The sequence below is a fragment of the Ranitomeya imitator genome, chromosome 1, assembly GCF_032444005.1.
Source record: "Ranitomeya imitator isolate aRanImi1 chromosome 1, aRanImi1.pri, whole genome shotgun sequence".
Classification (NCBI taxonomy): Eukaryota; Metazoa; Chordata; class Amphibia; order Anura; family Dendrobatidae; genus Ranitomeya; species Ranitomeya imitator.
The window spans coordinates 723,347,339-723,373,005 of record NC_091282.1 but is presented as its reverse complement, the minus strand read 5'-3'; the positions used below and the strand labels follow the sequence as shown (position 1 = coordinate 723,373,005).

General features: G+C 42.4%; 1 protein-coding gene across 3 annotated transcripts in view; it reads right to left on the bottom strand.

Moving 5' to 3' along the window:
* Nucleotides 1–24,700, bottom strand: part of SPTBN5 (spectrin beta, non-erythrocytic 5) — a 436,876-nt gene extending 412,176 nt beyond the window's left edge. For all 3 annotated transcript variants that reach the window (XM_069732520.1, XM_069732522.1, XM_069732521.1), the window contains exons 1-2: nucleotides 24,602–24,700; nucleotides 4,770–4,896 (exon numbers count right to left, since the gene is read on the bottom strand). In XM_069732520.1, the coding sequence (XP_069588621.1) occupies nucleotides 4,770–4,889 (120 nt within the window). In that variant the 5' untranslated portion in view covers nucleotides 4,890–4,896; nucleotides 24,602–24,700. The remainder of the gene's footprint in view (nucleotides 1–4,769; nucleotides 4,897–24,601) is intronic.
* Nucleotides 24,701–25,667: the final 967 nt, after the last annotated feature.

Below are 25,667 nucleotides of genomic sequence, written 5' to 3'. Positions count from 1 at the left end.
CCAAAATGGCGGGCGGAGTGTGTCACAGTACGGCACGTTTCTGATTGGTCGCTCGCAGCAGGCGGCAACCAATCAGACACTGGACACTGTTGACGTCACTTATCTCTGGACATTAGCTCCAGACATTAGCTCCGGACATTAGCTCCGGACAAAGCCACGGAAGTTGGCACAAATTGCAGGAAGTAGTATTCTAGGCAATTATATATTAGATAAAGATTTTTGCATTGCTGTTTTAAAATAAAGTTCTCCGGTTCTTTTAGGATGATTTTTTTTTTATGTAGTAAAACAAACGTAAACTATACTAACTTGGCACCACCGTAACAGTACTGACCTATAGACGAATGTTACCGGGGTCATTATTATTACCACAAAGTAAACTCACATAAAGCAATGGTGGAAAGGCTGATTTTTACAATTTCTCCTTACTCAGATTTTTTTTTTTTAGTTTTTATCAACGAACCTCATTCAGACGTCCGTATTGCATGTATGTTATCTATCCACTTTTTTCTCGGATTCAACATGTGCATTATAATCTATGGCGCTACTCACATGTCCGTGTTTTTACAAGGACCTTATGTCTGTGCAAAACTCAACGAGACATGTCCGTTTTTTTGAGGGGGGGTTTTGGGGGGCATCTCTGATAACAAGGGCAAATGCAAGTCTATAGGTCAATGAAAAACATGTACATCACATGGATAAAATCCATGTGACATCCGTGCGCTTTCCATATTTAACATTGCAAAGTATCGGAGAAGCTTTGTAGTTTTTATTCATCCATTGTGAACAACACTGATGGCACCGATGGTAAAAATTGGGCACACTGATCCAAAACACTGATGACACCGGTACCATTTTGTCACGTATGTCTTTAAACACGGATGTCATTCAAAACTACAATTTATTCCACACAAAAAAACAAGCCCTCATGGGTATGCCAACTGAAAAGCAAAGCTACAGCTCTTGGAAGGCAAGAGAAAAAAAACTTGAAAGTATAAAATAAAAAAAAAAATGGCTGAATCACCAAAAAAATTGATCAAAAAGCATATGCAAGAATAAAACACTAACAGCTCAGTTAATGAAAAAAATACAAAATTTGAGAGTGTCTGACTACTCAAAAAAAATTTTTTTTTTTTTTAAATCATACATTTATTATAGAAAAGTAATAAAAAAAAAATGTGGTATCCCCACAACTGTGAATAGCAGAAACCTTTAACTATAAAAACGCAAAAGTAAAATTATCCCAAAAGATGTGGCAAATGTATCATTATCCCCTGTAATAAATGTGGTGCATTTTAACCACTTACAGCACAGAATGCCTGCTGTATTATATAGACAAGATCTGCCAGTCGTAGCTGTGAGCAGAGCTGGCCCCTATCGCTGCTGTTTAACCATTTATGATGCCACTGTCAAACACTGATAGAGGCATTTTAAATGGCTTGGCTGGAAGAGTGCACATGCACTGGCTCCCAGGATACAGACCCCTTCTCCCACGGCTTGCCATGACAATTGGGGCCTACTGAAGATTCCCAGCACTGCTATTTTGGTCTTCCTATGAATCCCAGCTTTTAGAGAAGGTCAGTTTCACTATGTCCTGAACTGCTGTAGTGGATCTGTATTGTAGATCAAATGATTTCAGGTTGAGGTCCCTTATCGGGGACTAAAAAACAAAAAAACACACCAGAATTGCTGTTTTTTGATTGCGGCAGTTTCCTAAAAATTGTAATAAAAAAGGATCAAAGCATTTTATGTACTGCAAATTACTACATAGCTAATAATAGAAATTAATAGACTGTCCTTAGGAGATGTCATCAATTTTAGAATGTTTGAGGGCCGACTCTCAGCATTGAAGGGCTTTGAAAAGGACAAATCTGCAATACAAAGCACAGCACTAGGGCCGGACTGGCCATCTGGCAATTCTAGCAAATGCCAGAAGGGCCTGTCTGGTCATGGGCTGCCTTGTCTGCTACGTTGTTAACAGAATCAGTGTTCTCAGGATACCCATACTGTTAAGAGTTGTGATGTAGCACAAAGTCGCTGACTCTGTCACTTACCCCACCAGGCCACGGGTAGCATCTATATATATATATATATATATATATATATATATATATATATATAATCGTCTAAGGGGGACTTCCGTCTGTCTGTCTGTCACGGAAATCCCAAGTCGCTGATTGGTCGCGACGGGCACAGTCTGGCCGCGAAATGGCCGCTCCCAACTTCCGTACAGTCAGTGCCCGCTCCATACTCCCCCCCCCCAGTCGGCATCCGCCGCCCACATAGTGTTTTAGCAGTCCGTTAAACAGACTGCGTTACACCGCGGCATAATGCGGTGTAACACAATCTGTTAACGCTGCTATTAACACTGTGTGACAAAGTTTTTACTACTGATGCTGCCTATGCAGCATCAATAGTAAAATGATATAATGTTAAAAATAAAAAAAATAAAATAAAAAATGGAGCTATTCTCACCCTCCGGCGTCCAGAGAATGCGTGCGAGCAGCGAGGCTGCCGCCAGCTTTTGTTCCCAGAGATGCATTGTGAGACCGCTAAGTCATCTGGGTAATTTCGCAATGCATCTCTGGGAACAGAAGCTGGTGGCAGCCTCGCCACTCGTGCGTTTCGGTGGACGCCGGAGGGTGAGTATATAACTATTTTTTATTTTAATTCTTTTTTTTAACAGAGATATGGTGCCCACACTGCTGTATACTACGTGGGCTATGTTATATACTGCGTGACTGATATATACTACATGGGCAGTGTTATATTCTGTGTGGGCTGTGTTATATACTACGTCGCTGCTATATACCACGTGGCTGCTATATACTATGTGGCTGCTATATACTATCTGGCTGCTATATACTACGTGGCTGTGCTATATACACTACGTGGCTGTGCTATATACTACGGGCTGTGCTATATACTATGGGCTGTGCTATATACTACGTGGCTGTGCTATATACTACGTGGCTGTGCTATATACTACGTGGCTGTTATATACTACGTGGCTGTGCTATATACTACGTGGCTGTGCTATATACTACGTGGCTGTGCTATATACTATGTGGCTGCTATATACTATGTGGCTGCTATATACTACGTGGCTTCTATATACTATGTGGCTGCTATATACTATGTGGCTGCTATATACTACGTGGCTTCTATATACTATGTGGCTGCTATATACTATGTGGCTGCTATATACTACGTGGCTGTGCTATATACTATGTGGCTGTGCTATATACTACGTGGCTGTGCTATATACTACGGGCTGTGCTATATACTACAGGCTGTGCTATATACTACGTGGCTGTGCTATATACTACGTGGCTGTTATATACTACGTGGCTGTGCTACATACTATGTGGCTGTGCTATATACTATATGGCTGCTATATACTATGTGGCTGCTATATACTATGTGGCTGTCTGTGTTATATAGTACGTGGGCAGTGCTATATACTACATGGCTGTGCTATATACTACGTGGCTGTGCTATATACTACATACTATGTGGCTGTGCTATATACTACATGGCTGTGCTATATACTATGTGGCTGCTATATACTACGTGGGCTGTGCTATATACTACGTGGGCTGTGCTATATACTACGTGGCTGTGCTATATACTATGTGGCTGCTATATACTACGTGGGCTGTGCTATATACTATGTGGGCTGTGCTATATACTACGTGGCTGTGCTATATACTATGTGGCTGCTATATACTATGTGGCTGCTATATACTATGTGGCTGCTATATAAACGTGGCTGTGCTATATACTACTGGCTGTGCTATATACTACATGGCTGCTATATACTACGTGGCTGTGCTATATACTATGTGGCTGTGTTATATACTACATCAGGGGTGTCAAACTGCATTCCTCGAAGGTCGCAAACCATGCGTGTTTTCAAGATTTCCTTAGCATTGCACAAGGTGCTGTAATCATTATGTGTGTAGGTGATTAAATTATCACCTGTGCAGTACAAGGAAATCCTGAAAACATGACCTGGTTGCAGCCCTCGAGGAATGCAGTTTGACACCCCTGTACTACATACTACGTGGCTGTGTTATATACTACGTGGCTGTACTATATCCTGCACCACGAACCCCCGACATCCAGCGCCCCGAACCCCCGACATCCTACGACCAATCAGTGACAGACGTAGTCCAGCCACGAATTGACGTGGGATTTAAACCACGCTTCGCTGATTGGTTGCGTCTGGTCAGGCGCGACCAATCAGCGATATTGGCACAGGATTTAAACACCGCTTCAGTGATTGGTAGCTCACGGCCGGCCGCGACCAATCAGCGATATTGGCGTAGTATTTAAACACTGCTTCGGTCATTGGGCATGCCCGGCTGGCCGTGACCAATCAGCGACAGGCGCAGTGAAAGTTGCAGGGAAGTCTGCATGACAAACCACACCTAATTTATGGAATTTTAACACAGATTTTTTTAGGTAGATTTTTCTGTATAAAACAAACAGTCAAACATCCATAACAAGAAAAAACACACTTTTTTTGGCCAACTGTGGGACTTGAAGCTGTGATACTTTATGTAAGCAAGCCAGCTAATGTAATGCATTGGAATATTCACATTTTCTCCGTCCAGGAGGCTCCTTAGGTTCTGTAGCCACTCATTACCCAGGTAAAAGTAGAAATCTCCAATTGATGGACAAATGCCTTCAACCACTGTGCTGTGTACAAGGGTCATCTATGCTTTATGAGGTGTAATAGCAAATATTGTATAGTAGATTTTATTTACATTCTCTCTGTAGATGTTGTTCATCCAGTTAGTAAATGTCTTCTTTTGCATAGCCATGCGCTGCTCCTGCAGTTTCTTAATATGGCCCTTTTCATACTCGTGCATTCCTTCTTCATCCATTTTGGTGCTAAATGAAAGAAAACAAAACAGTAACTTTAGGCTGTATCTTGCCAGAGAAAAAACTAAGCAGAGTATGAAGAAGGTGGAAAAGCACTGGGAGCGGAATGAGATTTTTGAAGCTATAGTTGTGGCTTGACTACTGTATACATAATGTTTTCTCTTTCACACTACTCAATATTTATCAGTATTAAACTTGTGATAAAAAGATGAAATCGATCCAATATCTAAACATTATAATATTTTTGGCAGCAACACTTGTAAGTAAGATTATATTTACCAATATATCTCAATTAACCTAACAGTATAGCTCTTCTACATGTGGCACAAAAATAATGAAATAACTAAAGAAAGAAAAAGATTGTGTCGGGCATGAAATATATCAAAAGAATCATTTAAAAGAGTTACACTATATTGTTTGAATTCATTAAGAACATGTATGTGCAAAATAATGAAAGCAAACGCCAAAAAAAAAAAACTTACCGACCTCCGCCGTACTAGTACAGCGGAGGTCAGATCCCCTGCAGTTCACCGCTGGAGCCCGCATCAAAGCCGGGACATGTCAGCTGTTTTGAACAGCTGACATGTGCGCGCAATAGCGGCAGGTGGAATCGCGATTCACCCTCCGCTATTAACTAGTTAAATGCCGCTGTCAAATGCTGACAGCGGCATTTAGCTGCCGCTTCCGGCCATCGGGCCGGAAATGAGCGCATCGCTGACCCCCGTCACATGATCGGGGGTCAGCGATGCGTTGGCATAACAACCAGAGGTCTCCTTGAGACCTCTATGGTTGTTGATGCCGGATTGCTGCAAGCGCCACCCTGTGGTCAGCGCTAATAGCAATGCAGTAAATCTACTACATAGGGGCGATCAGAGGATCGCTCCTATGTTTCAGAGCCGATCTAGTTGTGCCAGCTTCTAGCCTCCCATGGAGGCTATTGAAGCATGGCAAACGTTAAAAAAAATGTTTTAAAAAATATGAAAAAAATAAAAAAATATAAAAGTTTAAGTCACCCCCCTTTTGCCCCATTCAAAATAAAACAATAATAAAAAATCAAACCTACACACATTTGGTATCGCCGCCTTCAGAATTGCCCGATCTATCAATTAAAAAAAGGATTAACCTGATCGCTAAACAGCGTAGCGATAAAAAAATTCAAAATACCAAAATTACATTTTTAAGTCGCCACGACATTGCATTAAAATGTAATAGCGGGCAATCAAAAGATCGTATTTGCACCAATCATTAAAAATGTCAGCTCGGCATGCAAAAATCAAGCCCTCACCCGACCCCAGATCCCGAAAAATGAAGACGCTACGGGTATTGGAATATTGCACATTTTTTTTTAAGCAAAGTTTGAAATTTTTTTACCACTTAGATAAAACATAACCTAGATATGTTTGCGGTCTATGAATTCATAATGACCTGGAGAATCATAATGGCAGGTTAGTTTTAGCATTTAGTGAACCTAGCAAAAAAGCCAAACAAAAAACAAGTGTGGGATTGCACTTTTTTTGCAATTTCACTGCACTTGGAATTTTGTTTCCCGGTTTCTAGTACACGACATGCTAAAACCAATCATGTCGTTCAAAAGTACAAGTTGTCCCGCAAAAAACAAGCCCTCACATGGCCATATTGACGGAAAAATAAAAAGTGGCTCTGGGAAGCATGGGAGAGAAAAACGAAAACGCAAAACCGAAAAAGGGCAAGATCTTGAAGGGGTTAAAAAACTATATCATACATACATGCATGTGCATACATACAGTACAGACCAAACGTTTGGACACCTTCTCATTTAAAGATTTTTCTGTATTTTCATGACTATGAAAATTGTACATTCACACTGAAGGCATCAAAACTATGAATTAACACATGTGGAATTATATACTTAACAAAAAAGTGTGAAACAACTGAAACTATGTCTTATATTCTAAGTTCTTCAAAGTAGCCACATTTTGCTTTGATGACTGCTTTGCACACTCTTGGCATTCTCTTGATGAGCTTCAAGAGGTAGTCACCGGGAATGGTCTTCCAACAATCTTGAAGGAGTTCCCAGAGATGCTTAGCACTTGTTGGCCCTTTTGCCTTCACTATGCGGTCCAGCTCACCTCAAACCATCTCGATTGGGTTCAGGTCTGGTGACTGTGGAGGCCAGGTCATCTGGCGTAGCACCCCATCACTCTCCTTCTTGGTCAAATAGCCCTTACACAGCCTGGAGGTGTGTTTGGGGTCATTGTCCTGTTGAAAAATAAATGATGGTCCAACTAAACGCAAATCGTATGGAATAGCATGCCGCTGCAAGATGCTGTGGTAGCCATGCTGGTTCAGTATGCCTTCAATTTTGAATAAATCCCCAAAAGTATCACCAGCAAAGCACCCCCACACCATCACACCTCCTCCTCCATGCTTCACGGTGGGAACCAGGCATGTAGAGTCCATCCGTTCACCTTTTCTGCGTCGCAGAAAGACATGGCGGTTGAAACCAAAGATCTCAAATTTGGACTCATCAGACCAAAGCACAGATTTCCACTGATCTAATGTCCATTCCTTGTGTTCTTTAACCCAAACAAGTTTATTGTGCTTGTTGCCTGTCCTTAGCAGTGGTTTCCTAGCAGCTATTTTACCATGAAGGCCTGCTGCACAAAGTCTCCCCTTAACAGTTGTTGTAGAGATGTGTCTGCTGCTAGAACTCTGTGTGGCATTGACCTGGTCTCTAATCTGAGCTGCTGTTAACCTGTAATTTCTGAGGCTGGTGACTCGGATAAACGTATCCTCAGAAGCAGAGGTGACTCTTGGTCTTCCTTTCCTGGGGCCATCCTCATGTGAGCCAGTTTCTTTGTAGCGCTTGATGGGTTTTGCCACTGCACTTGGGGACACTTTCAAAGTTTTCCCAATTTTTAAGACTGACTGACCTTTATTTCTTAAAGTAATGATGGCCACTCATTTTTCTTTACTTAGAATTTGTATTATGGCAAGAAAAAAACAGCTAACAGTAGGACTATCACCTGTGTATCCACTAGACTTCTGCACAACATAACTGATGGTCCCAACCCCATCTATAAGGCAAGAAATCCCAATTATTAAATCTGACAGGGAACACCTGTGAAGTGAAAACCATTCCCGGTGACTACCTCTTGAAGCTCATCAAGAGAATGCGAAGTGTGTGCAAAGCAGTCATCACAGCAAAAGGTGGCTACTTTGAAGAACCTAGAATATAAAACATAATATCAGATGTTTCACACATTTTTTGTTAAGTATATAGTTCCACATGTGTTAATTCATAGTTTTGATGCCTTCCGTGTGAATGTACAATTTTCATAGTCATGAAAATATAGAAAAATCTTTAAATGAGAAGGTGTGTCCAAACTTTTGGTCTATACTGTATAACCAAATGTAGTAGGTGAGCTACTGTGCGTAAAGAAAGTATTCACACTCCTTTAAAATTTTCACTCTGTTTCATTGCAGCCATTTGGTAAATTAAAAAAGTTCATTCTTTTCACATTAAAGGGACTCTGTCACCCCCTCCAGCCGTTAGAAACTAAAAGAGCCACCTTGTGCAGCAGTAATGCAGCATTCTGACAAGGTGGCTCTTTTAGTTATTGGTGCAGTCAAAGCAGAAATAAAGCGTTTTATAATTTCGCAAAAATACCTGTCTTTAGTCCTGGAGGCAGGTCTTATCGCCCCTGCTGCACACGCCACACTTCCGTCACTCAAGGCTTCTTTGGCGCTGGGCGCCGCCCCCTCCGCGCTGTTTTCAAATCAAATCCGGCGCCTGCGCGGTTTTGTTCTGCCTGTGGCAGGCGCAGTGAGCGCTGCCCGTCTGACCTCAGATGCAGTCTCGCAGACTGCGCCTGTGCGGCCACCCAGCTTGTGCATCCCAGCCCTGCAGTGTGTTTTGCATTATGCCCAGTGGGATTCACAAGCTGGGTGGCTGCACAGGCGCAGTCTGCGAGACTGCATCTGAGGTGAGACGGGCAGCGCTCACTGCGCCTGCCCCAGGTAGAACAAAACAGCGCAGGCGCCGGATTTGATTTGAAAACAGCGCGGAGGGGGTGGCGCCCGGCGCCGAACAAGCCTTGAGTGATGGCAGTGTGGCGTGTGCAGCAGGGGGGTTAAGACCCGCCTCCAGGACTATAGACAGGTATATTTGCGAAATTACAAAACACTTTATTTCTGCTTTGACTGCACCAATAACTAAAAGAGCCACCTTGTCAGAATGCAGCATTACTGCTGCACAAGGTGGCTCTTTTAGTTTCTAACGGCTGGAGGGGGTGACCGTGGCCCTTTAATGTACACTCTGCACCCATCTTGACTGAATTAAATGTAGAAATGTTTGCAAATTTAATAAAAAAGAAAAACTGAAATATCACATGGTCATAAGTATTCAGACCCTTTGCTCAGACACTCATATTTAAGTCACATGCTGTCCATTTCCTTGTGATCCTCCTTGAGATGGTTCTACTCCTTCATTGGAGTCCAGCTGTGTTTAATTAAACTGATAGGACTTGATTGGGAAAGGTACACACCTGTCTATATAAGACCTCACAGCACATATAAGACCAAATGGGAATCATGAGGTCAAAGGAACTGGCCAAGGAGCTCAGAGACAGAATTGTGGCAAGGCACAAATCTGGCCAAGGTTACAAAAGAATTTCTGCAGTACTCAGGGTATGTGCAAACGTCAGGATTTCTTGAAGAAATTTCCTCACAAAAACGGACATTTCTGCCAGAAATCCGCATGCATTTTTTTTGCGTTTTTTCCCAATGCATTAAATAGCGGTAAAAACGCAAACAATCCGCAAAATTAATGAACATGCTGCACAAAAATTGCAGAATGCATTCTAAATGATAGGATGCATATGTATGCGTTTTTATGTGTTTGTATAGCATTTTTATTGTGAAAAAACGTGAAAAAAAAACAAAAAAACCTGAACGTGTGCACAAACCCTCAACGTTCCTAAGAGACAGTGGCCTCCATAATCCTTAAATGGAAGAAGTTTGGGACCACCACTAGTCTTTCTAGACCTGGCCGTCCAGACAAATTGAGCAATCCTGGGAGACGAACCTTTGTAAAGAAGAACCCCAAGATCACTGTGGCTGAGCTCCAGAGATGTAGTAGGGAGATGGGAGAAAGTTCCACAAAGTCAACTATCACTGCAGCCCTCCACCAGTCGAACCTCTATGGCAGAATGGCTCGAAGGAAGCCTCTCCTCAGCGCAAGACATATGAAAGCCTGCATAGATTTTGCTAAAAAAACACATGAAGAACTCCCAGAATATGAGAAATAAGAGTCTCTGGTCTTATGAGACGAAGTTAGACCTTTTTGTTAATAGTTCTAAGCGGTATGTGTGGAGAAAACCAGGCACTGCTCTTCACCTGCCCAATACAATCCCAACAGTGAAACATGGTAGTGGCAGCATCATGCTATCAGGGGTGGTTTTCAGCTTCAGGGAAAAGACGACTGGTTGTCATAGTAACATAGTAACATAGTTAGTAAGGCCGAAAAAAGACATTTGTCCATCCAGTTCAGCCTATATTCCATCATAAATCCCTAGATCTACGTCCTTCTACAGAACCTAATAATTGTATGATACAATATTGTTCTGCTCCAGGAAGACATCCAGGCCTCTCTTGAACCCCTCGACTGAGTTCGCCATCACCACCTCCTCAGGCAAGCAATTCCAGATTCTCACTGCCCTAACAGTAAAGAATCCTCTTCTATGTTGGTGGTAAAACCTTCTCTCCTCCAGACGCAAAGAATGCCCCCTTGTGCCCGTCACCTTCCTTGGTATAAACAGATCCTCAGTGAGATATTTGTATTGTCCCCTTATATACTTATACATGGTTATTAGATCGCCCCTCAGTCATCTTTTTTCTAGACTAAATAATCCTAATTTCGCTAATCTATCTGGGTATTGTAGTTCTCCCATCCCCTTTATTAATTTTGTTGCCCTCCTTTGTACTCTCTCTAGTTCCATTATATCCTTCCTGAGCACCGGTGCCCAAAACTGGACACAGTACTCCATGTGCGGTCTAACTAGGGATTTGTACAGAGGCAGTATAATGCTCTCATCATGTGTATCCAGACCTCTTTTAATGCACCCCATGATCCTGTTTGCCTTGGCAGCTGCGCCTTGTCACTCAAGGAAACATGAATGCGGCCAAGTACAGAGATATCCTGGATGAAAACCTCCTCCAGAGTGCTCTGGACCTGGACTTGTCCGAAGGTTCACCTTCCAACAAGACAATGACCCTAAGCATACAGGTAAAATAACAAAGGAGTGGCTTCAGAACAACTATGTGACCATTCTTGACTGGCCCAGCCAGAGCCCTGACCTAAACCTAATTGAGCATCTCTGGAGAGACCTGAAAATGACTGTCGACCAACGTTCACCATCCAACCTGACGGAACTGGAGAGGATCTGCAAGGAAGAATGGCAGAGGATCCCCAAATCCAGCTGTAAAAAAACTTGTTGCATCATTCCCAAGAAGACTCATGGCTGTACTATCTAAAGAGGGTGCTTCTACTCAATACTGAGCACAGAGTCTGAATACTTATGACCATGTCATATTTCAGTTTTTCTCTTTTAACAAATTTGCAAAAATTACTACATTTGTCTTTTTTCAGTCAAGATGGGGTGCAGAGTGTACATTAATGAGAAAAAAAATGAACTTTTTTTGAATTTACCAAATGGCTGCCATGAAACAAAGAGTGAAAAATTTAAAGGGGTCTGAATACTTTCCGTACCTATTGTAATGATGGTAGTACATATATACAAGGAAAGTGCAATCGCAAGTGAACAATAAAGTATGATCCTAAAGTATTATCGTATTTTCCGGTGTATAAGAAGACTTTTTAACCCCTGAAAATCGCCTCAAACGTTGGGGGTCGTCTTATACGCCGGGTACGGCGTGTGCAGGGAGCGGTCCTGGATGGCTTCCAGGGTCTGGAGGAGAGGAGACTCTCCTTCAGGCCCTGGGATCCATATTCATGTAAAAAAAAAAGAATTAAAAAAAAAAAAGGGATATACTTACCCTCCGACGGTTCCAGTCTCTCAGCGGTGCAAGCAGCGGCCTCCGTTCCTAAGGATGCATTGCGCGAAGGACTTTAGATGACGTCACGGTTACACGACTCCTTCGTATAAGATGATTGGGCGTATAAGATGACCCCCGTCTTATACAGCGAGTATATCCCAAACTCCATATTTTATATGGAAAAGTTGGGGGTCGTCTTTTATGCCCAGTCGTTTTATAAGTCATTTGTAAAATAAGTGCCTGTATGCATGTACATGAAACGTTTAATAGAATTAGCTGCTAAAATTAAATGTATAAATATCCAAAGGTATATAGTAATAAATATTAGTAGTAGTAAAGTAATATTTACATATACACAAGGGAAAGAAAGTAGTACTGCATGACAATGATCAAGCTCACCCTCCATAAGACCCAACATGAGTTTCACCACTGTTTCACTGATGAAGCAGTGGTGAAACACGTCGGGTCTTGTGGTAGGTGAGATGATCACTACAATGCAGTACTACTTTTTTTCTTTTCTTTTTTTTACAAGTGCTTTATTATATACATTTATTTTCTTTGTGTTTATTGGAACACAAAAAAACTGAGAAAAAAGGCAAATTGGATATAATTTCACACAGTGTCCAATTGCAATAATTTTCTTGGAGAAATACTGTACTTCATTCTCTGGAACAATTTCAAGGGTGCCAACACTTTCAGCAGCCATAACTGTATGTATGTATATATACAGTTGAAAGTAGAAGTTCACATACACTATATAAAAAGACACATATGCATGTTTTCCTCAATATCTGACATGAAATCAGAATAAACCTTTCCCATTTTAGGTCAATTAGAATTACCATAATTATTAATACGGTATTTGCAAAATGCCAGAATCTTGAGAGAAAGGTTGTTGCAAGCCATTTTAATTACTTTTTGCAAAGTCAAAAGTTTACATACACTAAGATTAATATTCCTTTTATACAATTCTGGACTGTCCGTATGATGATGTCATGTGTTTGGCAACATCTGAGTTCATTAGAGACAGACCTGTGGATGTATTTTAATCCACACCTGAAACACACTGCTTCTTTGTGTAGCAAAATGAGATGGTGTGTCCAAACTTTTGGTCTGTATTTTATTTTATATATATATATATATATATATATATATATATATATATATATATATATACATATACATGAAATCAGAATAAACCTTTCCCGTTTTAGGTCAATTAAAAGCCCGATGAGCAGCAGAAGCCGGGAGCGAGCGTTGGAGTGAAGACGCTGCAGCAGAGGGACCGCGCCGGGACGCCGAGGACAGGTAAATATGACAGGGCGCGGGGAGCAGCAGCGGCATGACACCAATTTACGCATTCAGTACTGGACCTAGATATGAAGCTTCTTTATAATATACTAGATGGTGGCCCGATTCTAACGCATCGTGTATTCTAGAAGCGGGGTTTAAATTGCGCACCAATCAGCGAAGCAGTGTTTAAATCCCGTGCCAATATCGCTGATTGGTCGCAGCTGGCCGGCAGCGACCAATCAGCGAAGCATGGTTCAAATCCGGCGCAAATTCGTGGCCGGACTGCGCCTGTCGCTGATTGGTCGCGGGCGGCTGGCGCGACCAATCAGCAAAGCGGGATTTCCGTTACAGACAAACGGACAGAATTAGACGATTATACAGTAGATTTAATGTTTCATATTTTTCCCTTTCACAGCTTCACAAAGATCAAAGTAGCAGGGATACATCTAACTAGACTTGTAGAACTTGTGCTGTACTGAATATTTTGTAAAATTTATAGAAGTAAAACTCATCAAATATACATTCTATATTTCCATCCAGTGTTAATAAGTGAACAAAATGGGTCATTATCAGAAAAGACCTTTTAACCTGTCTTTAAAAATTCCTGTGTATCATAATCACTGGCATACATGTATTTTTCCCTCAGCCCTTGGAAAGTTATTCTAATAAGTCCCCCATGGGACTTCAGTTGTTAATGTGCCTGGGATGTAAAGTTGGGAAAGCTAGCTGAAGAATCTGATATTGTGTTAGAAGCTGGAGGATTTCCCATTTCTGGGGATTAAAAAAAAAAACAAAAAAAACAGCATGAGACCTAGGAAAAGCATAAGAGTAGTCAATATAGCTTTCTTGCCTAAAGGCTACATCTGCTATAGGCTCCATAATATAAAATTCACAATAAAGGATTAGGAATGAGATATGCTGATGTGCTATTATACCTACTAATCTACATTTCTGATAATGTGGGCCTGACAGTTTATACATGCTGCCCGATCCAGAGGCAGCATGTATCAGACACTGGCTGTGGCATTTCAGAGAAAAACATACTATACAAGCCACCAGGGACAGAAACGTGCTGGAGACTGGTTGGACAGGTGTGTCCTTGATAGATTCTCGCTGCCCACAGCACTGGATTGACAGACCTCTTCCTATATGTGTACGCATATGTCTCATCTTAAATTACAAAATTGTGCTGACAGCTTCTCTTTAATATCTCAATCTATAGGCTAAAATAGAGAGTAGCTACAAAGAGTGACTTTTGTCCTGGACGACCATAGGCGGATTTTAATGAGGGCAATCTGGGCTACCACCTTTGGCCCAAGGCTCCGAGGGGCCCATCGACAGTTTTTACTCATTATAATGTTTTGTGAGCTGCCATTGGCAGTGCAATATCCCAGCAGAGAGCTTTCCTGGTGCTGCGGTGCCAACGATACAGAATGCCAGTGCAGCTATCGTTGCCTCTGCTGTGACGTGCCAACGTGATGACATTATGAGCTGGTGTCTGCGCGGTGACTGGCCTCCACAATAGGTTTGTCATATGGCCCCTTGGGAAAATTAGTCTCCCACCCCTGTTCTATTATGCATAGCGCTATGTTATGTATAGTGCTGTACATAAGGGAAAAATTTGCGCACCGCTCTCTCTGACGTTTTCCACATAAACATGTGCACCAGAGCACCTGTCTTACTCACATGACCTATCACATGACCTATCAAAGGGATCATGTGACATGGCACGTAATACATCGGGTACCTGGAGGGGGCCACGCCTTGTAAACTACCTGGGTCCTGGGTACTCTTAATCCACCCCTTAGGACCATTACAAAGAGACTCCATTCATTTCAATGTAAACTCTGTAATGTTATTTGCCCTGTAGTGGATCCTTTTAGAAATAATTAAAAAATACAACTTGCTCCTGGGTTCTCTGGTATATTATTGTTGATGCCTGAACAATAAGGCAACAATATCCTTTGTTCGACCTAGTGAAAATGACGGTGAGCATAGTAATAAAATATACATATGTAAAAAAAACCTTCCTTCTCACCCCCAATGGGGGTGGTCTTTGTTGTCCTTTCTCATTGTCGGGTTCTCTACCAGAGGCCTGGGAGTTTGAGGGTTCTGTGCAGAATCATAGGTGTTCCCAGCATTGCGCTTTTCTGGACAAAGAGCTCAGATGTTGCTCCTGGGATCTGTTGTAGCCATTCTTCCACCTTAGGGGTCACCGCTCCAAGTGCTCCTATCACCACTGGAATCATTGTTGCCTTCGCCTTCCACATCTTCTCCAGTTCTCCTTTGAGGCCCTGGTCTTTCTCCAGCTTCTCATATAATAATAATAATAATAATCTTTATATAGCGCCAACATATTCCGCAGCGCTTTACAGTTTAACAGTTTCGTATTCCTTCTTTCTGATGTTGCTGTCACATGGCACTGCCACATCTATTATCATTGCTGTCTTCTCATCCTTGTCTACTATCACAATGTCTGGTTGGTTAGCCAACACCTGCTTATCCGTCTGGATCTTGAAGTCCCACAGGATTTTAGCCCTTTCATTCTCCACCACTTTCTCTGGGGTCTCCAACCTGGTCTTAGCCCATATGCTGTGCAGATGTTCTTGTATACAATTCCCGCTACTTGGTTGTGGCGTTCAGTATTTTGCATCCTGCCAATATGTGTTAGACGGTTTCTGAGGTTTCTTTGCATAGTCTGCACCTTGGGTCTTGTCTTGTGTGGTAGATTCCTGCTTCTATGGATCTGGTACTTAGTGCTTGCTCTTGTACCGCTATAATTAGTGCCTCTGTGCTGTCTCAGAGTCCAGCTTTCTCCAGTCACTGGTAGGATTTCTCCATGTCAGCCGCCTTCATTATCTGTCAATGGTATATCCCATGCAGCGGCTTATCTTGCCATGGTGCTTCATGTTCCTGTTCTTCTTTCCAGATCTGTTGTTGTTGCTGCCTTAGGCCTTCTCATTGGACCCAATGCCTTTCTGAGCTGGATTCATGTACTGGCTCATATGGTTCTGTAGTTTAGTGGCTATGATACCTGACTGGAGTTTCCATGTTGTTGTAAACCAGGTTATTGGGCGTTTGTTGGATGGAACTGTTCCTTTGTGAGGATCCTTCATGATCAGCACTGTTCTACCTTGTGTTAGCCAATCTTGGTAGTGGCCTGCTTCTAGCAGTTGGTTCATCTGCTTTGCCATGTGTTCATGTACCACTGTTAATTTCCTTAGCCTGTAGGTGTGGATCATGTCTGGGCCATGTGCTGTCCAGCTCTTCATGTTCTTGACCCCCTGTTGGATGTCTGCTTCTGTAATGGTGACTGGTTCTTGCTCTAGGTGGTTGCTGTCTTTCTTTCTCAGATCTTGCAGCCACATTGCACTGGTGTTATGTGTTTTTTCCTTTGATCGGTTCTTTGGAGAACAGAGCATTTATTTTCTTGGCCTCAACAAACCATACATGGACAAGCCTAGAACCTGGATCTGATGAAATGCTACCATAATAGCAGACCAAATTAGAGCAGATATAAAGCGCATGAGGAAACTCTGGATGGATACAAGATCTGCATGTCCACTGACTGAGAAACAACTAGTCACTCAACTCTTCAATGCCATAAAGAGAAAGCTATTATCACAACTTGAGCTGGATCAACTGCACTGGAAATCCACCCCACATGAAGACCTGGAAGATCCTGATCTAATCAGCACTGCAGCAGATCTGAAACAGAAGATCTTAGATAAACTAAATACCATCATCAATCAGAGCCAGGATTTGAACCCCAGTCTCCTAAGTCATAAGGTACCGTCACACTTAGCGACGCTGCAGCGATACCGACAACGATCCGGATCGCTGCAGCGTCGCTGTTTGGTCGCTGGAGAGCTGTCACACAGACAGCTCTCCAGCGACCAACATGCTGGTAACCAGGGTAAACATCGGGTAACTAAGCGCAGGGCCGCGCTTAGTAACCCGATGTTTACCCTGGTTACCATCCTAAAAGTAAAAAAAAACAAACAGTACATACTTACCTACAGCCGTCTGTCCTCCAGCGCTGTGCTCTGCACTCCTCCTGTACTGGCTGTGAGCACAGCGGCCGGAAAGCAGAGCGGTGATGTCACCTCTCTGCTTTCCGGCTGACCGACGCTCACAGCCAGAGCAGGAGGAGTGCAGAGCACAGCGCTGGAGGACAGACGGCTGTAGGTAAGTATGTAGTGTTTGTTTTTTTTTACTTTTAGGATGGTAACCAGGGTAAACATCGGGTTACTAAGCGCGGCCCTGCGCTTAGTTACCCGATGTTTACCCTGGTTACCAGTGAAGACATCGCTGAATCGGTGTCACACACGCCGATTCAGCGATGTCTGCGGGGAGTCCAGCGACCAAATAAAGTTCTGGACTTTCTGCCCCGACCAGCGACAGCACAGCAGGGGCCTGATCGCTGCTGCCTGTCACACTGGACGATATCGCTAGCGAGGACGCTGCAACGTCACGGATCGCTAGCGATATCGTCTAGTGTGACGGTACCTATAGGCTGTGCATTTAACCATTTCACTATACCACTCTTTGTTTCATTGCAGCCATTTGGTACATTCAAAAAAGTTCATTTTTTCACATTCATGTACACTTTGCACCCCTTCTTGAAAAAAAAAAAACAGAAATGTAGAAATTTTTGAAAATTTAATTTAAAAGTATTACTGGAATATCACATGGTCATAAGTATTCAGACCCTTTGCTCAGACACACATATTTAAGTTACATGCTGTCCATTTTCTTGTGATTCTCCTTAAGATAGTTCTACACCTTCATTGAAGTCCAGCTGTGCTTAATTAAACTGATAGGACGTGATTTGGAAAAGCACACACCTGTCTATGTAACACCTCACAGCTCACAGTGCATGTCAGCTCAATTGAGAATCAAGAGGTCAAAGGAACTGGCCAGGGAGCTCACAGACAGAATTGTGGCAAGGCATAGATCTGGCCAAAGTTACAACAGAATTTCTGCAGTACTCAAGGTTCCTAAGAGCACAGTGGCCTCCATAATCCTTAAATGGAAGAAGTTTGGGACCACCACAAGTCTTCCTAGACTGGCTGTCCAGCCAAACTGAGCAATCGTGGGGGAAGAGCCTTGGTGAGAGAGGCAAAGAAGAACCCCAAGATCACTGTGGCTGAGCTCAAGAGATGCAGCAGGGAGATGAGAGAAAGTTCCACAAAGTCAACTATCACTGCAACCCTCCACCAGTCAGGCCTTTATGGCACAGTGGCCTAATGGGCGTCTCTCCTCAGTACAAGACATATGAAAGCCCGCATAGAGATTGCTAAAAAACACATGAAGGACTTTAGAATATGAGAAATAAGATTCTCTGGTCTGATTAGACAAAGATAGATGTTTTTGGTGATAATTCTAAGCGGCATATGTGGAGAAAACCTGGCACTGCTCATCACCTGCCCAATACAATCCCAACATTGAAACATGGTGGCAGCATTATGCTATGGGGGTATTTTTCAGCTGCAGAGACAGGGCAAATGGTTGTCATTGAAGGAAACATGAATGCGGCTAAGTACAGAGATATCCTGGATGAAAACCTCCTCCAGAGTGCTCTGGACCTCAGACTTGGCCGAAGGTTCAACTTCCAACAAGACAATGACCGTAAGCACACAGCTAAAATAACAAAGGAGTGGCTTCAGAACAACTCTGTGACCATTCTTGACTGGCCCAGCCAGAGCCCTGACCTAAACCCAATTGAGCATCTCTGGAGAGACCTGAAAATGGCTGTCCAACAATGTTCAGCATCCAACTTGACAGAACTGGAGTGGATCAGTAAGGAAGAATGGCAGAGGATCCCATAATCCAGGTGTGAAAACCTTGTTGCATCATTCCCAAGAAGACTCATGGCTGTACAAGCTCAAATGGGCAATTCTACTCTATACTGACCAAATGGTCTGAATTCTTATGACCATGTGATATTTCAGTTTTTCTTTCTTAATAAATTTGCAAAAATGTCTACATCTCTGTTCTTTTCAGTCAAGATGGGGTGCAGAATGTACATTAATAAGAAAGAAAAGAACTTTTTTGAATATACCAAATGGCTGCAATGAAACAGAGAGTGAAAAATTTAAAGGGGTATGAATACTTTCCATACGCACTGTATATTAAATATATATATATATATATATATATATATATATATATATATATACACACACACACACATATATATACAGTACAGACCAAAAGTTTGGACATACCTTCTCATTTAAAGATTTTTCTGTATTTTCATGACTATGAAAATTGTACATTGACACCGAAGGCATCAAAACTGTGAATTATATACTTAACAAAAAAGTGTGAAACAACTGAAAATATGTCTTATATTATAGGTTCTTCAAAGTATCCACCTTTTGCTTTGATGACTGCTTTGCACACTCTTGGCATTCTCTTGATGAACTTCAAGAGGTTTTTTCATCAAACCTACAGTTATAGATGAAATGAAGATTCTTTGTGCATTTTTTTTTGAGAAAATTTTTGTGAAAAAATATTTTTCAGAAGTATAATTCACATTGAATATTTGTCTGTGTTTTCACATGGCCTAGATTCATGTACATGTGCTGCTGTGTTCTTCTTTATCTATATGATGCAGCTTGCATGTGTTCACATTAGGAGTGCTGGTTGGCTTTTTTTCTCTATTTAATATATGGATGTGGCTGCATCCAGACTGATCTTGCACTCTTCCCATTGACCTTGCAGGTGGCAGTAATCAACTCTACCTGTCCATAAATTGTAGGTTTAGCCCAGAGTGATATGTTTTGTCCAGAGTTGTAGGTTGGTGGCCCAAGAGTGGCATGTATGGTAGAGTAGGACCCATCAGAGGGAGATCACCTTGCCATGGTTGATGGGCACACATGAATTGGCCAATTTATTCGCTAAGAATCTTCATTTCATCTATAACTGTAAGTTTTATGAAAAAAAAATTTTTGAGAACATTTTTGTGAAAAAATATTTTTGAGAAGTATAATTCATATTGAATATCTGTCTGTGTTTTCACATGGCCTAGTACATGTGCTGCTGTGTTCTTTTTTATCTATATGACACAGCTTGCACGTGTTCACATTGGGAGTGCTGGTTGGCTTTATATATATATATATATATATATATATATATACACACACACACACGCACATAAAAGATAATGAAAGCATAATTGGCTGAACAAAGTGTGCAAGAAAGGCTCTGTGCTACTTTCCACTTTCTGCTTTGCCATACTTTGAGGATTCTGCCAAAAATTCTATTTTTAAGTTATATTTTTTCATTTTTTATTTCATCAGTGCAAATATCTGTACATATTCCTTACAGATGTCTATTCACAAAGAAAGTATCTTTGGCATGCAAAACAAGTCGAAATACGTAAAATATATTACTGTATCCATCAGATTATCAACAAATAGGTGACTGTACCAGTGATGTGGGTGACAAAGGTCCAGAATGACTGGAATATGGCCTCCACGCCTATGGGAGTGGAGACGCGTCCATATTCATGACCTTAATGAGCGGTACCACATGATCGCTCAGCACAGGAGAGGAGAAGAGCCGGGACAACGGATATGAGGGTGAGTATGACGGGGAGTGGGGCAACGTGAGCCATGCATACTACCAGGGAAAGGGGGGAGCTGAGCCATGCGGGACCGGGGGAGCCGAGCCTTGCGGCCACGAACTGCGCCTGCACAAGTGGCACTGCCGCGGTGCCTTATGGGATTTGGGGACAGCGACCGGGAGTCCTAACTGGCGATTATTATATAGGATGAGGTCAGAGATGCATCAATATATTTTATTTGTTTTTCATCTGTTTTGAGCATTATGGCCTGTGAATATTAGTGTGGATGCAGATGTCATTTCAACAAGCACTATTAGATCGCTGTAGTGCTGAACTTGCTGCTTTCAACAACTGTAGCACATAGTGTCGGACTAGGGTGCCAAGGGCCAATCAGTAACCAACACCAGGGCCCCACTTTTCAGCTACATGCAAGTATGAATTTATCCTCATTCACAAATTTCTAGAGCAATAATATGGGTTGATTGTTAGTACTTTTCGTATAAATGGGTGGTGGCGAACTCCTGTATAGGGGCCCACTGGAGGATTCCCCTGTTCTCGTATGTGCCAGTGCGAGGCTGAGAATATTCACAGACTTGGTTATTGCTTAAAAGCAGGATTAGAAAAATATGTCTGCCTTCTTTCACAAACACCTCCATGGATCTTATCTGGTATTACAGCACAGCTCTGTTAAAAGGTAAAGTGGACAAACTTCAATACCACACACAACTTGGCCATGTGGACACAGTTTCTTCAAGAACTTAGCCATGCTTTACCCCCTTTTGAAAAGAGAAAGGGTGTCAGCTTTTACCTTAAAAGGTGTGGTCCACTTTTCAAGACAATTATTTTTTATTTTACTTAAATGCACGTGGCGCCTCTGTGGTCCGGCTGCCACAATGGTGTTGCCTCCCTAACCGCTGGTGGTATCATGTCTGGAAGTAAATGGAGCTCCCTACACTAGGTAAAGCACGCATCCACACACAAGACCGATCCCTGACCAGAAAGGGGAGCACAAGCCTCTAGTTTTTAGGGTGACTGCTTCTTCTGGCTGGAGGAGGGGAGGGAGAGCAGTGTAGTGTGAGGAAGGGAAGGGAGGAAGAGGCATGAGGAGATGAGTTCCCAGGGATGGGGCTATTGAAGGTTCACCCTAGGATTATGCTGAGAGCAGGACACCAGAGTCCTGGGTTACCAGGGATTGCCAATCCTGAGAGCAAAATCTGGAGACCGAGGGACTGCAGGTCCTCTGGTCACCCTTGCAACACCAAAAGTACCACAGTACAGAGGGCTCAGAGCTGGGACTGAGAGAACAACTTGCTAAGAGCTCGCAATGCATGCTGGCTGGAGCTGCTGCAGAGCAGACAAACAGGGAGCACAGATCAACTCATACGCTGTTGAATCTCAAAAAAGATGGGCATAGAAAGGAAGGCTTATTCTACCCATTATACCCATGGATGGATATAACTTGCCATCCATCATCAGTAAAGGTAAAGACTGAATTATTTCACCTCCTTGCTTCTTTCTGCTGCACTGCTCACTACAACCCAAATCATCACCCCAGGGACCAGCTCCTGCTGAGGGGGGTGTGGAAGTGATCCACCTTGCTGCATTACCATCTATCCCCTGGGGACCTCACATGCAGCGCTGGCCATCCCTGGCCAGACACCTCAGCTGGCGTCACGTTAAAACCATATCACACCATACCATTATCCCCTGTAAATACTCCCCTTTCACTTGTCCGGTCAGGGCTATAGTGCTGGGCAATCGGCACTGTGATATCCCTGAGAGACTACCTGTCTGGCTACCGAGTACCCCGGCCCGCATGATGGCAACACATGTATTTGGGGCCAAAATAATTTTTGCTATTATGTTTCATTAAAAAGTGTTCCCAGTTTGGCTTTTGTAGGCTCTTTGCACATTCAACTTTCATGAGGTTTGCAGTCACAAGTATGCTGAGAGGAGCCCAGAAAAAGACAGACAGAGTTATAAACTACCCATAGCAGTCTGACAGATTCTCAGTATATCCATTCTGCGGCCAGCATCTTTCAGTGCAATATAGAGACTATAGAAGCCAAAATGGTGCAATTATTTTAATTAAAACCAATAGCAAAAATTATTTTTAGCCCAAAATACACGCATTGAAGAAAAAAAAAGTAATAAAAATGCCTTAAAACATTGTCTCTCTCATTCTGGCATTTGGCAAATATTAATAACTAGATGGCAGCCCGATTCTAAAGAATCGGGAGACTAGAATCCATATATACTTTATTTATTCAAATGTAAGAATAATACAATTAATAAATAATAGTAAGAAAGAACAAAAAATGGCAGCGGCATCGGCAACTTTTTGCTCTGCATTATTAGTATACTTTCTATCAGACCTAATCTTACGTGCGCCATCAGCAGCTTTGGGCTCTGTGTCATTAGTATCCTTACTATTAGAGCTCATGTTGGCTAAGCTAAACAGCTTTAAGCGTGGTGGTGGCAAACAACAGGTTAATAAGAGGCAGTGTCAGGTAGTAGGAAAATAGCCAGTTAATAATAGGCAATAGTTTTTTGCAGGAATGCAGATATTAATAAATAGGCAGTTTATATTGCAGAGAAATTGCTGGGCAATAATGGACAATGTCCTTATGTGGCAAATAATAGAGCAATATACCCAATGTGGCAAAGAAGAGGTTAATAAACGGCAGTCTCTCAGTATAACAGTCAGTGAATAATAGGCAGTATATGGAGAAAACACCAAACAAAAGTTCAAAATTGGTGTGAAAATGTCACTGAACCACTTCACAACTAAATATATATAGTTTTGGTAAATGGTATTATCATTTTTTTGACGAAATTCGGCAGGAGCTTGAAGAGCAACGTCACTGGGCCCGCCTCCACGCAGTAGAAACTTGCTGTGAGGTAAAAATTCAAAAATCACACCAAAATGGCGGGCGGAGTGTGTCACAGTACGGCACGTTTCTGATTGGTCGCTCGCAGCAGGCGGCAACCAATCAGACACTGGACACTGTTGACGTCACTTATCTCCGGACATTAGCTCCGGACATTAGCTCCGGACATTAGCTCCGGACATTATCTCCGCACATTAGCTCCGGACATTAGCTCCGGACATTAGCTCCGGACATTAGCTCCGGACATTATCTCCGCACATTAGCTCCGGACATTAGCTCCGGACATTAGCTCCGGACAAAGCCACGGAAGTTGGCACAAATTGCAGGAAGTAGTATTCTAGGCAATTATATATTAGATTATGGTAATCCTAATTGACCTAAAACAAGAAAGGTTTATTCTAATTTCATGTCAGATATTAAGAAAAACATGCATGTGTCTTTTTTATAGTGTGTGTAAACTTCTGGTTTCAACTGTACACACACACACACACACACACACACACACACAAACACGTTATAATGCCTATAATACAAGCATAATCTCTAAAAACAATTACAAAGTGATCACAGCACTTTTTTAAAAATGAAATTGGTTCTGCAGAGTGCTGGATGCTGCAATTTTGACTTCTGTATGCGATTGTGTAGCTGAAAGTATTCTTTAAGTTCTTTCCCATGTTTAAATTTCTACTCTTGCTCAGTCATGTGTTCTTTTAAAGCATCTCTCTAGTGTTTCTTTTTATTTCATCCCTGGAGTGGTACTTTAAATGTAATTTCGCTGCCCCTGGTCACATACTCACCTGCCACATCCTCCATCGTTTTCCAGGGTCACTTTCTGACCACTTAACAACTTATTTCTAAATGTGAGCAAATGTTGCATATATTTAATGCTGAATAAAAAGAAAATAAAAAGTTAAGAACTTACGAGTGTGGAGATCCAACAACCGGTCGTTTAAGTCTTCTCGTCACTTCAGTATCTTCCAGGCACCAGTGCAGGATGAGAATGGATGGGTGTTTCTCACAATTAAACTAGGAAGGTGGAATGACCTTTGAGTGGAGTTATGGCAGAAAGGCATTTACAACCTAAATACAAAGGTTTCATTTCTCAGATCAGGAATTATTCATCAGCGCATTGGTATAAAGTTCACACTAACAAGTTTATTTTTCAGATACAAGTGCATCTCAATATATTAGAGTATCATCAAAAAGTTTATTTATTTCAGTTCTTCAATGCAAAAAGTGAAACTCATTATATAGAGCCATTACAAATAGAGTGATTTATTTCATGTGTTTATTTATGCTAACGTTGATGATTATGGCTTACAGCCAATGAAAATCCAAGAGTCATTATCTCAGAAAATTAGAATAATTAGCAAAAAACACCTGCAAAGGCTTCCTAAGCATTTAAAAAGGCACTTCAGTCTGTTTCAGTAGGCTCCAAGGGGAAGACTGCTGATTTGACAGATGTCCAAAAGGCAGTCATTGACACACTCCACAAGGAGGGTAAGCCACAAAAGAAGCTGGCTGTTCACAAAGTGCTGTATCCAAGCATATTAACCCCTTTCTGACATGAGAAGTACTATCCCATCGAGGTGGTCTGGGCCCCTATGACCACCGACGGGATAGTACGTCATCACTGATCAGCTGCGCTCACGGGGGTAATGTGGCCCATCGCGGCCAGGTGCCAGCTGATTATTACAGCTGACTTCCGGCACTATGTGCCAGGAGCGGTCACAGACCGCTCCTGGCACATTATCCCCAGGAACACTGCGATCAAACATGATCGCAGTGTTCCGGCGGCATAGAGAAGCACTGAGCAGGGAGGGGGCTCCCTGCGTGCTTCCCTGAGACACTCGGAACAACACGATGTGATCGTGTTGTTCCAAGCGTCTATTCCGTCCTCCTCCCTGCAGGCCCTGGATCCAAGATGGCTGCAGGGGGCCTTCCAGGTCCTGCAGGGAGGTGGCTTGCAAGCGCCTGCTGAGTGCAGG